Source organism: Carcharhinus amblyrhynchos, chromosome 12 (genome assembly GCF_965287045.1).
Source record: "Carcharhinus amblyrhynchos chromosome 12, sCarAmb.v2.hapA, whole genome shotgun sequence".
In the NCBI taxonomy this organism is placed as follows: domain Eukaryota; kingdom Metazoa; phylum Chordata; class Chondrichthyes; order Carcharhiniformes; family Carcharhinidae; genus Carcharhinus; species Carcharhinus amblyrhynchos.
Genome location: NC_137335.1, coordinates 61,373,777 through 61,391,374, shown reverse-complemented (window position 1 = coordinate 61,391,374; position 17,598 = coordinate 61,373,777). Strand labels below are relative to the sequence as shown.

The 17,598-nt window shown below is 40.7% G+C and overlaps 2 protein-coding genes across 2 annotated transcripts in view; one reads left to right on the top strand and one right to left on the bottom strand.

Annotated features, from left to right (window-relative positions):
- plekhh2 (pleckstrin homology domain containing, family H (with MyTH4 domain) member 2) overlaps nt 1-17,598 on the bottom strand; it is a 117,785-nt gene that overhangs the window by 29,818 nt on the left and 70,369 nt on the right. The window contains exons 14-20 of the mRNA XM_080200620.1: nt 17,415-17,501; nt 13,635-13,793; nt 11,689-11,769; nt 8,368-8,547; nt 6,377-6,485; nt 3,858-3,970; nt 1,883-2,062 (exon numbers count right to left, since the gene is read on the bottom strand). Of these exons, the coding sequence (XP_080056746.1) occupies nt 1,883-2,062; nt 3,858-3,970; nt 6,377-6,485; nt 8,368-8,547; nt 11,689-11,769; nt 13,635-13,793; nt 17,415-17,501 (909 nt within the window). The remainder of the gene's footprint in view (nt 1-1,882; nt 2,063-3,857; nt 3,971-6,376; nt 6,486-8,367; nt 8,548-11,688; nt 11,770-13,634; nt 13,794-17,414; nt 17,502-17,598) is intronic.
- thada (THADA armadillo repeat containing) overlaps nt 14,171-17,598 on the top strand; it is a 425,051-nt gene continuing 421,623 nt past the window's right edge. The window contains exon 1 of the mRNA XM_080200616.1: nt 14,171-14,248. Coding sequence (XP_080056742.1) covers nt 14,215-14,248 — 34 coding nt within the window. The 5' untranslated portion in view covers nt 14,171-14,214. The remainder of the gene's footprint in view (nt 14,249-17,598) is intronic.

Here is a 17,598-nt window from a genome sequence, read left to right as displayed (position 1 = left end):
ATAGGATCTCCCCTCCATACCAGGCAACATCCTGGTAAACCTCCTCTGCACCCTCTCCAAAGCCTCCACATCCTTCCTGTAATGTGGGGACCAGAACTGCACACAATACTCCAAGTGCGGCCGCACCAGAGTTGTGTACAGTTGCAACATAACGCTACGACTCCTAAATTCAATCCCCCTACCAATAAACGCCAAGACACTGTATGCCTTCTTAACAACCTTATCTACTTGATTCCCAACTTTCAGGGATCTATGTACACATACACCTAGATCCCTCTGCTCCTCCACACTATTCAAAGTCTTCCCGTTAGCCCTATACTCGGCACATCTGTTATTCCTACCAAAGTGAATTACCTCACATTTCTCTGCATTAAACTCCATCCGCCACCTCTCGGCCCAGCTCTGCAACCTGTCTAAGTCTTCCTGCAAACTATGACACCCTTCCTCACTATCTACCACACCTCCGACTTTGGTATCATCAGCAAATTTACTGATCCACCCAACTATACCCTCATCCAGATCATTAATAAAAATCACAAACAGCAGTGGCCCCAACACAGATCCCTGAGGCACACCACTTGTAACCGAACCCCATGATGAATATTTACCGTCAACCACTACCCTCTGTCTCCTATCCGCTAGCCAATTCCTAATCCAGTTCCCTAGATCACCCCCAATCCCATACATCTGCATTTTGTGCAGAAGCCTACCATGGTGAACCTTATCAAACGCCTTACTAAAATCCATATACACCACGTCCACTGCCTTACCCCCATCCACCTCTTTGGTCACTTTCTCAAAAAACTCAATAAGGTTAGTAAGGCACGACCTACCTGCCACAAAACCATGCTGACTATCTCCAATCAACTCATTACTCTCCAAATAACTATAAATCCTATCCCTAATAATTTTTTCCAAAACCTTGCCCACAACAGAAGTGAGACTCACCGGTCTATAATTCCCGGGGAAGTCTCTGTTCCCCTTCTTAAACAATGGGACAACATTCGCTAACCTCCAATCATCTGGAACTATACCAGAGGCCAACGACGACCTGAAGATCAGAGCCAGAGGCTCTGCAATCACTTCTCTTGCCTCCCAAAGAATCCTGGGGTAAATCCCATCCGGACCAGGGGACTTATCTATTTTCAGACCCTCCAGAATATCCAGCACATCCTCCTTATCAACTGTAACACTGTCAATTCTACTCCCCTGCAACCCAGTGTCCTCCTCAGCTATATCCATGTCCCCCTGCGTGAACACCGAAGAGAAATATTGGTTCAATGCTTCACCAATCTCCTCCGGTTCCACACATAACTTCCCTCTGCAGCTTATGCCATGAAATATAGTCTAGGAAAGTTTCAACTGGCAAGATGCTGGTTGCAAATTCAGTCTCAGCCCTCCTGCTGGTATTTGCCGTCTTACTGCACTACTCGAGCAGTGCAGCAAGTTGGGAAAATTGTGCCCGACATCTTTACTATCTAGAATTCTTTATTTTCTCATGCTCTTGTACTTCAGTGCCAAACCTAAATATTGCATAAGAAGCAATACAAAAATAGCTTCCCATAGGAAATTATTAGGATTCCAATAAAAACAACACACTGGTTTAATGTAAAAAATAAAAAAATTATAGAAATTCTTATGTTTAAAAGCACTAGGCTATACTTCTAACTTGTTAGGTAGATCTCATTTAAGGCTGTCTTGTAAAATCTCAAATTAGCCAAGTAGCAAAAAGACGCAGATATAATGAAAAAAAATGAGAAACCAAGTTCTGAAGTACAGGCAATCTAGAATAGAACTCTAATATAAACAGAAATTTTATTTAATTTCAAATGAACTATGCAAAGGTTTTCAGAAAAGAAAATTCTTTGCACATACACAGTACCTGTATGGGTGCACACTGATTCTGGGTTTGTCGCCTTCTTGTTTGCTTGATTAACTGACAGTAGATCTCATTTTGTAGCTCTTTATGTGTGAGACACACTTGGGTAACACTCTGGGCCAGTGATACATGATAATCAATAGCAGGGGCATCGATAGCAACATTGATGAATAACTGGGAAGTCTGGAGAATAAAACAAATGTTTCATTTTAAAACCAATACAAATGGCAGTTTATTCTTTATATAAAAAATGGGAATCTCTTCCTTCTGAAGACTGTAGTTCTGGTCAGTCTCAAATCAACTTCTTATTGAATGCAAATCAACAGCATAAAACTGCCCACAAATTGGCACTGAATACTTTTCATAAACTATCAACTGGTGTCAGAAGTGCCAAAACACTCACTAATACAGTAGGAATATGCTTCTCTTATTTATGGCATAAGGGCCTCCGAACAACATTATTGAATTCCGAGAAAACTTGAAGGGTTTGTATTGGAATTCTGGAATATCAAGAAATTACAAGTAAAAGACCTTCAACCCTCAAGAAACAAATTGTATTTTGATAACCCTGGAACCACAAAGTTGATAGAACTGCTCAATTATTGACCTGGAAAACAGATGAGTGGAATGAAGTTACTAAGATGACAACAGGAAACACTTCTGCACGAAAAGGATAGTGACAATGGGGTTGCTTTTCCTTTCTCTCTGTAAGATTAATTTAATTTAAATGTTAAATATTTTTATAACAAAACTTTAACAGGATCAGTGGTGATACTTTGATGAGGGTATAATTACACCAGTTATGGTGGGATTCCAACCTTATGGATTTTCTAGACCAAATGTCTTCTTTATCCAAAAAGATAGTGTCCTGGCAACATTTTCATAATTAATGCACTCAGAAGAGGTGCTGAGTATCTATTCACTGCTTCATCTGCACTTCTCCAGTGCTGTGTCAGAAAATTAACTTTTGACAATAGGGCAAAGGCATGCTAGAAGAGAAGGTTAATATTCACCCAGTGCATGTAATCTAACACCAGCTTTTCTATTAGTACTGTATTAGCAAACAACAATACGAATATTGCTTATTACATTACGATCAGTGATTGTGAATAAGTTAGTCTGGAAGATCTCCCAAAAGCCATGCTACTTAATCCAGTGTAAACCTTTTAAGATATAATATCCTCCATTATATTGGTAAAATATATTGGTTCATAATTTGCTCTGGGAGTAAATCTAATGGTGTCTGCTGTCTATTAAACCGTACAGGTTTCAGTTTTACATTTTTTTATGTGGCAAGTTCCTGAAATTGCAGGCTGATAATGCCACAAAGACAGAAACAAAGCATCTGGGTTTTGAGTGAACAGAACAAGTAAATGTGCATTTTCTTGAAGTGAAGTGAAATTAGCAGCATAAGAACGGAAAAGGAAATGTAAATTAGAGTTGGTTATTAATTGTCAGATTAGATACAGAAAGTGAAATAAAGAGAGACGAAGAAAGACTGGATTAATAGAGGGGGGAAAATAGAGAAAAGAAAGATAATGTTTTAAAAATAAAAATAATTTTTCAAATCATCAACAATTTAACCATGAAGCAATGAAACTCCACATTTGAGATTGATCATTTTCAGTGCCAGAGAGCTTGACCAGCAGTAATTATTACCATTACTTGTTAAAAGAATACTTTGACAGAAACAAACATGATGCTCTGTGGTGAGTTTAGGTTTGTTTCCACTGTGCAGGTGCGCTAGCTTTACACCTTTCCATGATGAACCATACAATGAGATGCTATTTTTGAAAAACTAACAATGGATTCACTCATATCATACCTCAACATCTGGAATTCCACATTCAACCCATATACACCCTCACCTGAAGGTGCTGTAGCAATTGCACATAAATAATGGAAAGTGCTATTAGTCTCACTGTTACTTTGGTGGCAAATTGTCATCTACATTATTTAGGATGCAAATGAATGTTACCTTAAACAGTTTGAGCGCTTCAGTTTGTAGAGCTGCAGATGGCAGTGTGGTAAGGGGAGATGCTATCCCATCTTTATTATAGCACAAAGTAGGATGTGACAATAACTGGGAGCCTATCAAAGAACAGAATTGGAGAAAAATACATAAAGAGATCGACCTGAGAAAATAATAAATGAAAGAAAAAAGCTACTACATACACATTTGAAACATTATCGTGTTACATTCATGAGGTTTATAAGGTAATAATATTTTGGGACTGCTGTTTAAATTTAGCATAGATGGGGAGGATCATGTGACCTGTTCTGCAATTTCCCTGATAGTAAGCTTGAGTGGTTTGGTTGTTAGAGTTCAAAAGAAGGTTTCCACTGTTTTACTGAGAAGAGGGTGCAAGGTACTTGTACACTCACAGTCAATGGTAGCAGTTTCCGTGTTTACAGTGTAGATACGGGGCACAGTTCTCCAGTCCTTCCCGCTGGCAGGATTTTTGGTCCCGCCAATGGTATATCCCTGCTATGGGTGGATTCAATGGGAAATTTCATTGACAGCAGTGGGACCACAAGATCCCGCCATTGGCCAATGGCATGCCATCTCGGGGAGGCAAGAAGCATGAAATCTTGTTCAGTCATTCCTTCAGCTGTCAACTGAATGTGCAAATCCATTTTCCAAGCTAAAAGTCTCTATGGCGATCATAACAATAATTTATTACTTTAGTTATAAAATGAGGAGCAATAGATCAGTTTAGTTCCGAATCTAAGTTCAAGTTAACAATAATCAATGTTGAATTTTGTATTAAATATACAAGTCTAAAAATTCTAAGAGCCTATTTACCCATTCCAATTCTTGTGGTGTTGGCATCATTTGAAAAGGCCAATATTTGTTGCCTCTCTCCAATTGCTCTGGACCCATTTGGTACACTGGGGAGCTTTTTCTGCTATTTCAGAGCAAAAATAAGAGTCAGCCTCATTGGTGTGAAACTGAAATCACTGCTTTGAAAGGCACGGAAGCCTGCAATGGTTTGAAGTGGAGATAAAAAAATACTTCTTTGTAAATTCTGGTGAGCTTTTCAGCATTAATGGATGTCTTCAGGTGTTGGCGCCTGTAATTTTCCACATGATAAATTTCTAAATCGGTTCTCAGCTGGTCAGAACAGAAGTAAGATTGGTACAACTTCTTAGCTGGCCAGGGAATCTCTTAGACATATCCCAAAGCTGACTGAAGATATTATGAACCTAGGCCATATGAAGTGTCAGACCACAATGCAGCTCATATTTACTAGGCAAGATAAAATTTGAAAATCTGGTGTATCTGGATTCTTCACCTATGAGGATCTAGCTGTAGCTCTGCTACTGCAGAGTTGATTTGTTTTGTATAACGTTCAATAATGCAACTAAAATTGTTTGATAAAAACTAAAGCAGTTGTTAAAGACTATCATTGAAGTGACTAAATGAAGAGGAGACTGGCAATATAGCTCTCATTTAGTTCTTCTGTGTCACTTCTAGCTCTATTGGTAGTGGACTTGTTGTTTAATTACAAGGTTCTGAGTTCAAGTTCTGCTCCAGGGCTTGAGCACAAAAATAAAGGCTGCCACTTCAGTACTGAGGGAGCCCTTCACTGTTGGAGGTGTCATCTTTGGATGAAATCTCAAACCAAGGCCCTATCTGCCTACTTGGGTGGAAGTAAAAGTTTCCATGACACTATTTCAAAAAAGAGTAAGGGAATCATCCCCAGTATCCTCTGACCCTCGACATGACCAAAAACAGAGTACGGTCATAATCACATTGCTGTTTGTTGAAGTTTGCTGAGCACAAATTTGTAACGTAATGCTTTTCCTACATTACAACAGTGCCTACACTTAAAAAAAAAGTAAAGCACTTCACTTTGCAACAACCAATGGTTGTAAAAAAAAAAGAAGTGACATAGATACAAGTCTTTGAAGGATTAGAAGTGGCAGATGAGTTGCAGGTCATGGTGGATGGTTGGAGGCCTTGGTCATGATGCGCGATTAGCCTCAAGGAGGTTTAGTGGGTGGGGGTTCCATAGTCTCACGAGGACAATCATATGGGTGTGTGTATGTGTGTTTTTTTGGGGGGGGGGGGGGGGGGGGGGGCGGTGGAGGAGAGTGGGCGAGTAGGGGTGGTGTTGGCTGATAGTGTGCCTGACTGAGAAATCCTCACACAGTACACAAAGTGAATTTAAATGCATTCACCTCCTGGATCATGACAAGTCTTAGATCTGACATAGCTGCTGAGTTTTCTGAGGTTCAGGAAAATCAGCTGAAACAATTAAAAGCTGAAAGACAATGAGGCCCACAAGCCTCATTATCATATTTAAAGTATCAGCTGCTTCCATGTTTGACTGTTCATTCTTCTTCCTGCTTTTGTTAAAGCTGGAAATGGGTGGGATGATAATGTATTTGGGCCCGGAATTTGATCAGATATTGACCCCCCCCATCCAATCCAAAGTCACCTGTTATTTTGGTTAAAACTCCCACTATGTGCCTGAAATATTACTGACTTACAGGTATCACTTTCTGCATTCACCAGGTTACCAACGAGTTGTTCAAATTCAGTTCCCACATTTATATTAGTGCTGCCTGCAGCTACAGTTAGTTGATACAACCAGGTATCCTACGAAATAAACAAAATGCATTAAAACAACAGGGTTTCATCCCAGTCCAAGTCAGATAATTAAGTCTGTGATTTTCAAACTAGTTTGCTTTTTTTTAAAAACAGTAATAACTATACCTTAGTACTCAACTCTAATTCATGGAAAAACGGTCACAGATAATAAGTAATCAACTACATGTCTACACTGCCAGATTTATTATTTCTCAGCTTGTTCATTGGCCAGGACTTTCTTTTCCCATTCTTGTCAGATAGGTTTGCTGACGGGAGTGGAAAATATCGTAAGAACTTCAAATACGTGTTTTACATTGGCATAAATGTGTGACATGACTGTCCCTTTCCCTGTCAGTGACGGGGCAAGTATTCTGACATGCAACGTTGGGAACATCAGTATAATAAATTACCATATCGTTAGCAGGCTCCCTTGCCAGAATGATCCCTCAAACCCCATCAAAAAAAAAAATCAATCCACGGCAGTGTGGTGGCAGATTGGTGTGAATCGTAACTGGTCTCACAGGCATGCACCTGGTGAGCAGACTGGAGCTTGGGCGAGTGTGCCATCTTGGTGGGGGGGGGGTTATGCTTGGGCTTTGGTGGGGTAATACCCTGGCACTGCCTGGGAACTTGCCCTGATACTGCCAAGGGACAGTGCCCATCTAGGCAGCGTTATCTTAGTAGTGCTGGGGGTGGGGAAAGAGTGATGTAGGGTTCCGGGGTAAGTTGCTTTGCCCGCTATGTGCTGCGGTGCCCGAATCTTCCACTGTCTAGGGTACTGGTGGAGTGGGTAAATCAGAGGTTGCCCCACCAATGATACGTTGTGGAACCTGTAGCTTCAAGTTTTTGCTACACCATATGATGGAGAAAGCCACCGTCGCAATCAACAGCTTCAATGCCGCTTTCCCCACCTGATATTGGCCTTTGCTAATGTCAGCAAAAATCCTGTTCATTATCTCAGCAGTAGCACTTTTGCTTGGAGTCAGAGGTCTTGAGTTCAAGCTTCACTCTAGAGACAGACATTTATGCTGGAAATTTCCCATAGTGGGCAGGACAGAAAATTCAGCGAATCGTTTAAAAGGTCTGTTGAGCACAGGCAGACATTTCTAGTCTTTGCGATTAGTATTCTTCAATTTTATGCAGTGACTTCATGGGGGATCGGCACTTGCACCATGTGCTCACAACTACATGATGTCCAAAGAGATTTACAGTCAACTCATTGTTGTAAATGTAGATGTGGAAGACAAATTGTGCACAGTAAGGCCCTGTCAACAATGCTGAAAAAATGTCCAGTATATCTGTATTTAGCTGTTGATTGGCTAATAAATTTCGGCCATGAAACCAGGAGAACTACCTTGTTGTTCAGTGAATAACACCAAGGAATCTTTTATATTGACCTGAGAGAGCAGACTGAGACCTCAGTTTAAAGTTTGACCAGAAAATGCCACTTATGAACTAGGCTGGTACTTGATTACAATACTGAGGAAGTGCTGCACAGTTTTATAGACAGAATTTTAACCTGAGGTCTCAGTCTGCTCTCTCAGGTCCATGTAAAAGATTCCTTGGCATTATTCATTGAACAGCAAGGTAGATCTCCTTGTTTCCTGGCCAAAATTTATTAGCCAATCAACAGCTAAATACAGATGTACTGGATATCTTCTCAGCATTGTTTACTGGACCTTACTGTGCACAATTTGTCTTCCACATCTACATTTACAACAATGAATTGACTGTAAATCTCTTTGGACATCATGTAGTTGTGAGCACATGGTGCAAGTGCCAGTCCTCCATGATGTCACTGCATAAAATTGAAGAATTCTAATCACAAATCTGAGTGCCCTTAGAGACATTTTACATTGATGGTATGTCTATGAAAAACTTGTAAGTTTACCTTTTCGTGTTTGGAGCCAATGAGGAGGTAGGTAGGCCCCTGCTCTTTGGGATGTATGGCAATTGTATAATGTGTAGACAGAAGGGTGCAGCTGCTGGTCTCATAGTCTTCATCTGAATCACATGATCTGTCTACTTCTTCAACTCTTGCTTCTACCAAGTTGATTTGACCTAATGGAAACTTGAGAATAGGCAAAAACTGTATTAGATTGTGAATAAGTTCACCAGTTTGTGCAATGTAGTGCGTTGTCCAACATATTTTAAAAACAACATTAATACAATGACTGGACATGGGCTTACGTTCAAGACCAGTGCAAATTGATAGGATGAAAAATTGCTCTGTCTCTTAGTATGAAATCAGATCGTAGTGGATACAGGACTACAATACCAATCTTCACATAATTCAACACTTGCTGGCACAAAGTTAAAAACTGCATTGAAAGAGCAAATCTTGTACAGACTGGGATATCAGCCATTGGCTGGAGAGTTGCTAAAAATCCTGCCTTGCCTCTTTTAGGGAGGGCCAACTATATCTTGTTCCACTCAAGTACTGGACAAGCCAAAGGCGGACCACCCACTTTGAGCTGACAGCCAGAGGCGAAAAGTTGTACTGAATGATAGTACCACTGCCAGTATGACATCTGTCTGAGGTCTATGATCATTGTTGGATCCCAGGCTAGAGATGAGTGATGATGAGGTTAGCAGCTAAGGGCAGGGTGGTGACACTCAGTGAGCCTCCCACCCCTTGCTGATGTCAGTGCCTTGGTCATGCACTGAGTGCTCACACCCAGGAATCTACAAGCAACCTGTAATGGCTTTGCTCGTTGTGCTTTTGAGCACCATCTCCTCCATGATCATCCTCAACACTGGTGCTCCGCAAGGCTTTATCCTCAGTCCCTTACAATAGTCCTTATATACCTTCGACTGTGTGGCCAAATTCCCCTCCAATTCGATTTTCAAGTTTGCTGATGACACCACCATTGTGGGTTGGATCTCAAACAACAATGACACATACTACAAGTGAGAGATAGAGAATCTGATGAATTGATTTGACAACAATAATCTCTCCTTCAACGTCAACAAAATGAAGAAGATAGTCATTGACTTCAAGAAACACAGTGGAATGCATGTTGCTGTCCACATCAGTGGGGACGAAGTAGAAATGGTCAAGAGCTTCAAGTTTTTAGGTGTCCAGGTCACTAACAACCTGTCCTGGTCCCTCCATGTGGACATTATAGTTAAGAAAGCCCACCAACGCTTCTACTTTCTCAGGAGACAAAGGAAATTTGGCAGGTCTGCTGCAGCTTGCACCAACTTCTACAGATTCACCATAGAAAGCATTCTTTCTGGTTGTATCTCAGCTTGGTATGGCTTTTGCTCTGTCCAAGACCACAGGAAATTACAAAAAATCGTAAATGAAGCCCAGTCCATCACTCAAACCAATCGCCCATCCATTGACACTACCTACACTTCATGCTGCCTCGGAAAAGCAACCAGCATAATCAAGGATCCCACGCACTGCGGACATACTCTCTTCCACCTTCTTCCGTTGGGAAAGATCCAAAAGTCTGAGATCACATACAAACTGACTCGAAACAGTTTTATCCCTGCTGCCAGAGTTTTGAATGGACAGACCTCACATTAAATTGATCTTTCTCTACAGCTATGACCGTAACACTACATTCTGTATTCTCTTCTTTCCTTCCCTATGTACGGTATGCTTTGTCTATATTGTGCACAGGAAACATTCCTTTTCACTGTATACTAATATATGTGACAATAATAAATCAAATCAAATCTAAATTCCTGCTGGTTTAATACCAGCTTATCCATGGAATATCTGCCATGGACTAAATTGATGGAGGCAGAGTCACCTCCCGCCTGATTAAATGCACTCTGACGCCAAATCTGTTAGCTGAGGCCACAATATTCTGCCCAAGGTCTGAAAAATACAAAAACTCGGCCATAGTGAAACAAAAGATATTATTTTGTGGTTAAGAGTTGAGACATGTTTTTAGAGGAAAGTAAATAATATGTCCCTCTGCTTAGGACTATGGTATCTAAGTCTAGAAATGTTTTGTGTTGTCACTATGTTCCTGAGATGGAATTGGTCAACTATATTGATGAACATAATAAATTCACAACTGACTCCTGTTAAGTATAGCTAAACTGACCACTTATACATTACAGTAATACAATTAGCATAGTTTTAGATATTACATACTGTGGGGGAGAGGGTTAGGGCAATTCTCCATATACTCATCACTGAATGAAAAGGAGGGAAAGATGGGGGTGTTGATTGGTGAGGTGAGACCAGATGGTCAACTGGAGAAGAGGTTGAACTTGGTGAGGTTGTCAATCAAATGGGAAGAATGGATTGATCAGAGACAGTGCAAGGGGGTCAAGCAGGTGGGCTGCCAAAGGGAATTGGAGCCGTGTGTGGCGGGAGTGGAGGAGTCTGGAGGCCTTGTAATGCAATTGTTGGTCAGGTGGGATGGGGGTGGTAGTGCAGTAGGGGGCGGGGGGAGTAGGCTGATCGTGCGTGGATGTCTAATTACAGAAGCTTCCTAAGCAGACCCACGAGTTAGATGTGAAGACATCACTCATGAATTTGCCAAGTCTTCATCTTGATGAAGCTGCTGGGTTCCCCAAGGTTCAGGAAATTCAGCTGACAGTTAAAGTTGAAAAGCTGCAGGCAATATGGTTTACTGCTTCACCATTATCATCATTAAAGTTCCAGCCCAACTCCTTGGAGCAGGTTGGCTGCCCACCTCAGTTCCAAACTCAGTATGTGGAAAATGAAGTACGAAACACAAGACAGACTAAAAAGTCATAAAAAATGATAGAGCAAGAAAACATAGGCAGGTAAAGAAACAGAAATAAATTAGATATATGGAAGATAAAGGCAGGAATCTTACCACCATTCACGCCGACTGAATTTTCCCATCCCACTGCAGTGAAAGGAGCCAACTTTACTGTAGTGGGAGCATGGCACGAATGGCAGGTAAGATCGCATCCAAAGAATTGAGGGAAAAAACAAAGGCAAAAGACAGGCCAATCACGTTATGTTGTAAAAATCCATGGTATTGGTTTAGCAACTGTAATTTCCTACATGGCAAATGTATGATCTCAGCTGTGCAGGTGAAAGAGGTAACAAAATAGAAATTAAGTGGGTCTCTGCATAGATCGTCTAATCATAACCCAAGTAGACTCTGTCATATCTTTAGCCCTCAGTGCATTGTGATAAACAGATTTCAGGTCTGGGAAATGAACAAAATAAATAATTTGGAAAGGACCAGATTACTTGAAACTATTGGTTTACCTTATTTTCTTGATTGCGAAAATAATAAAGAATCTTTCCAACAAGTGCACACCAGACTCTCTTGGAATAACCGTGCTTTACCTGCAAGACAATTGTTTAAGTTAAAGAGGCAATGATCTGCCATCTGATTCCATGCATAGCATCTACAGCAAGATTTAAAATTAAAGAAAAAAGTCCTTCTCCTCGACTTTTAATTCCCTTTTCTGTAATTGCTCAGTGTACCATATTTTTTCAGAGAGAAAATATCCCAGCTAGCTGTTATCCCAAAACAAATGTCAGATGGGCTATAGGCAGGACTTTCATATGTCTTTTATTTTGTTATAGGCTAAGTATTTTTGCCTTCATTAGTAAGTGATAAAATTCACTTGGCATCTCAATATGTAGATGTACCACTACCCAGAATAATATGTTATCAAAAATCTATACCTGCATGACAATTGTTTAAATCAAGAACCAGGTTTTCTAAAACCTTGAAATACCATGGGGGCGTATCTGAAACTCTCCCAGATTCAAGTCTGCTCAGCACTTAGAAAAAAATGGTTATATCGCCCCCGAAGTGTAATTCTCACCAGTAGAGGGTAGATAGACTCTGTGCATGTCAGGAAGCCGGCTGCTGACTGCTAGAAGATCTGTCTTTTGGGTGTGTTTTCAGGCCCCCCATATCCACTTTGCCTGCAAAAAATATCAGCAAGCCTGTTGCACACTGCAGAAGCCTGTGGGCGAGACTTAACACACCCAAAACCCTACACGACAAAATAATGCGCATTTGCAGGCCTCTGATGCTGCACATGTACATTAACAGTAGCAGGGGTTTGAGGGAAAAGAGAAAGCTGTCAGGCCCTGCCGGCACAGGCAGCCCGAAGCAACTCCTGCCCCCACCCCCTCCTCCTTTGCAATCGTAGGGGCCAGCGGCCTGAGATACAACGCCCGCCGCCCAGACTGATCGTGTACCCGCTGCCTTTCCTCCACAGATCGCAGACCTGCCGCTGTCCCCCCCACCGATGCTTGCAGAGTAGTAGCGAGCTCCCTCTCCATCCCACCTATCATTATGAAGTGGCAGTGGCCCTCCCCGCACCATTAGCCCCTCCTCCAATTGGCCCCATCACACTGTCCCCTCCCTCCCTGGCCAAAAACACGCACAATGCGATGGTACAATCAACCTCTTTGTTACATTTTTTTTTGAAGAGTCTTAAGATTTGATTTTATCACTCTGTAAAAACAGATCTGAAACTCTCTTGTTTTCACACTCATTTGGCATTTAGAATTTTTTTTGTAAGATCATTCCCCCTCCCATTGCTTTTACAAGCAACAATAACCAAACCATTGAAATAGTGAACCTCAGCACTATTTCAGCCAGCTGTTAAGTGCTGTATTCAAAAGGCAGCTGCAGACCCTCTGAATTAATAAATCTTCAGTAAATAGCTACCTTCATCTCTAAACAACAGCACTTACCATTTGCACTATTAACAACAACTTCTACTGAAGGACCTGTACGGATCATTTTCATGATTACCTTTGACAAATATTCTAAAATAATCAGAATTAAGACACATACCTTTGAAAATGAAATGTTTAAATCAGTGCAATGTCTAAATCAACACTGGATTGGTTATTTAACTGCTTAAATAAATATGAATGACATGTTTATACAATATGATAATTATTCATTTGTGGAACATCGACATTGCTGGCCTATCCCTAGTTGCCCTTGGAGGACTGTTGAGAGTCAACCACATTGCTGTGGCTCTGGAGTCACATGTAGGCCAGACAAGGTAAAGACATGTGATTTCCTTCCCTACAAATTTTAAAACACAAACGGATTTTCACAAGCAACAAAGTCAGAATTAATAGGAGTAATTGAACTCCAGTACCCAGAGCTGATTGTAAATTGCTGTGATTCAACCTGGTCATCATTATTATACAATATCCAATTAATTAAATCATACCTTGGTTAGTAAACCTTCAACTGATGGTTTGACATCTGGCTGTGTGAAGAGGGGGCTGGCAGCTTGAATGCGTAACACGTTCTGCAAAACCCGAATCCATTCTTCAAGAATATTTGGAGAGTCTGCAGTCAGATAATAGGTCTTCTTTTCTGTAATCAGCTTAGAAAGAAAACACAAACATATCATCACAAGGGTATCAAGAATCATTGCAATGGATATATGATTGGTCTGAGACTCACATGGGCACCTTGACTCAAAAGAACATGCAAAAATAGCAGTTGTAAACAAAAGGCCAAGCGTTTCAAAACTATTTCACTTTTAAATTATTGTTACAAAAAGTGACAAAGGTTAAATTTTCAAACCAGTGCTTAAAGAAATTTCTCACTGTTGGATCCTTCTTTGGAATATTTCTGAAAATTGGTCACAATAGCTTTAGTTATGAAAAAGGAAATCTTACATGTTTCAATGCTTAATTTTTCAGGTACAATGGAGGTGTTACTGAATGGAATATAACTTGAAGACCGTAATCCTAGATCTCACTTGCTTTTGTGCATCATGCACATTTCTGGTGGAAGAATTGATGATGAAGGAAGTTACCACCCCACAAAAAGCAGGTGCTTAATCTACATACTATAATTAAATCTCCATGATGTAATTTCCTGATGTTGCTTGTGCTGTTTCGGAGGGTTTAAACCAGTGTGGTGGTGGGGGGATGGGAAATGGAACAGCAGGCCAGTAAGTGTAGGGACTGAGGTAAACATAGTGCAGAGTTAGAGCAGACAGAAGGAAGACGTGGGGTTCAGTGGAAGTGCAGATCTCGAGTGCGTTTGCTTCAATGCAAGAAATATAACAGATAGAAAGATAAACAGAGCCTGGATTACTACATGGAATTATGGCATTATTGCAATTACAGAGGCATGGTTAAAGAAAGCTTAACATTCCAGGATATTATTATTTTAGACAGGACAGAAGGGGAAACAAAAGGGATGGAGAAGTTGCATTGCTGATTAGGGAGCACATTGGAGGGATCTTGTATTGAGGCACTATAGGTGGAGCTCAGGAATAAGATGGGGGAAATCACAATGTTGGGAGTGTACTATCGATCTCCCAACAGCTTGCAGGAGACAGGAGCAATTATGTTGTCAGATAGTGAAAAGGTGTGGAAAAAAAGCAGGGTAGTTGTAGTGGGTGTTTGGGCCTTTTAGTTGCAGCCCAGTAAAGGAAACGCAAGTCCTGTTTCTTCATTAAAACTGCCACCGCCTTTTTTTTCTGATTCAACTCCACATACACATCTCCAACTCCCAGTGCCACCTGTAACCCCTTTATATATTCCGGTGAGTTCTATTGAACAATTAACTTAACAAATTAGGTCTAAAGTGGAAGGCTGCATTTAACCCTCTGATTAATTCTAAATACCCAATATGAGGATAATTAGCAGCTAATGTTTTAATATGTGGTTTAAGAATAATACAAAATATGTAAGTAACATCTTAATGTCACTAAGAAATGTTTTTAACATGCCATTAAAATTAAAGATGTATTCATCAAAGATATCAGCACAAGTCAGACACAAATAACGCAACAAAGTAAATTACCAATGAATACTTAAGCTGGGAGCTCTTTTCTTTTGCAACCAAATAAACAAAATCAAGTTAACTTAGGGACAGCTCAAAACGGGTAGCTTCCTAAAAGGAAGGGAACCACTTGAAACAAAAGGCAAAGTGGAAAGGAAACTTAAAACATCAAATTAAAATGTAATTAAAGGGGTCAATAATACACCCAAGTTTCTGTGGTACAAAACAGGCATGGAAGGCATCAACTGTGCCCTTGGACACTGCATGCTCCTTTTCCAGGGACACCAGGCTGCAAATGTAGCTGCAGGAGAGGGGCAGATGGTCAGGTTGGATGACCCCCTCGATCACTCGTTGCCTGGACTTGTAGGTGGCATGCCTGGCCAGGCCCAGATGCAGATTCACGAGGAAATCCTCCTTCCCCGCTCCCCTCTGCACCCGGGTGCCAGTAGATCAGGAGTGTGGACATCAAAGCTGGGGAAAATAAGACCAATAGATAAAGATGCCTTCAACAGAACAGGTTTAAAACGATTAGAGAAAATGCTGAATCATAAGAAGCCGTTTTTTTGGGGAAAGAACTTCCTTAAATAGACTGACTAATAACAGAGTTATATTTGAAGGTGTCAGAGGATTATTGATTGAAAGATCTGTCATCAGTAGATTGACAGATCAGTGAATGAATAAAATTACTGTTAATTAAGTGCTGGGCAGATTAAATAAAAGTATAACTCTACTTTTTTGACATGAAATCTGAGATCTTTTGTGAAAGCCTGCTAGCGCATTAGCTATGTAGGTGGAACCATTGTTCTCCCATTTTGGCCAAAATGAGATTTGTCTTTTCCTAATTGTGTGTTTGTCTGAATATTGTTAATTTGTAATGTTTGTGATTCTAACATTTCAATGTTTTAATAAAATCTAGATTAACTGAAGAATTTCATTGAACTGATTAAACTTTTTTTGCCTTTGTGAAACGAAATGTTTAATGAAAAGATTTAGTCTTTAAATTAATCAGGCCATCTAAAAGAATTTCCCATATCAAACCCATTCCTAACAGCGGATGACTTTAATTTCCCCCATATTGACTGAAACTCCCTCACAGCCAGGGGCTTGGATGAAGAGCAATTTATTCGACGCGTGCTGGAGGGCTTTTAACAATTGAACCAGGGAGCGTGCCATACTAGACTTGATATTGCGGAATGAGCCAGGCCAGGTGATCGATGTTTCAGTGAGGGAGCATTTTTGGCTTAGCAACCATAATTCCATAAGATTTTGGGTAGTCATGGATAAGGACAAGAGTGGTTGCTGGGTGAAGGTGCTTAATTGAGTGAAGGCCAATTACACCCAAATTAAATAGGAACTGGGGAATGTAGATTGGGAGAGGCTATATGAGGGCAAATCCACATCTGGCATGTACGAGACTTTTAAAAGTCAGTTGATTGAAGTGCAGGACACATGTGTCCATGCAAAAATGAAGGATAGAAATGGCAGGATTTGGGAACCATGGATGACAAGGGAAATTGTAAGTTTAGTCAAAAGGAAAAAAGAAGCATACAATAGGTATAGGGATCTAAAAACTGACAAAGTCCTTGAGAAGTATAGTAAAAATAGGAAGGAACTTAAATGAGGAATTAGGAGGGCTAAAAGGGGCCATGAAATGTCTTTAGCAAACAGGATCAAGGCAAATCCCAAGGCTTTTTATGCATATATTAGGTGCAAGAGGGCACCCTACACATAAAACTCTTCAAGCATTTAGTTGACAGTAGATAGAATGCAAATTCCATTACTTGATGGTCATGGAATTATAGAATAGTGCAGAAGGAGGCCACTTGGCCCATCAAGTCTGCACCAATTCTCCAATGGTACCCCCATCTAATCCACATCTCTGTAGCCCCACACATTTACCCCACTAATCTCCTAACCTACATATCTTGGGACACTAAGTGGAAATTTAGCATGGCCAATTCACCTAACCTGTGCATCTGTGGACTGTGGGAGGAAACCAAAGCACCTGGAGGAAACCCACACAGACATGGGGAGAATGTGCAAACTCTGCACAGTCACCCAAGGCTGAAATCAGGCCCAAGACACTGGCACTGAGATAGGCTATCCACTGTGCCATCCTCCACTATGCCATTGTGCTGATCAACGTTGCAACATTGTTTGAAAGAAGCACTGTGTTAAAGAAATGTGACGGAAACTACTACTGTACCTGAATTGTTTGTTTTCCATCACACCTGACAATATGATTTGAGACATTGAGCTCAATCTGTCCCTGTGGTTTATGGATGACATCGCTCTGATTCAAAGATGAGAGAAAACAGAGTTAAGTAGGTGCAATATAGATTAAAAGGTAATTAATACTTTCTAGATTCAAATCCAGATCAGGCTGAGGA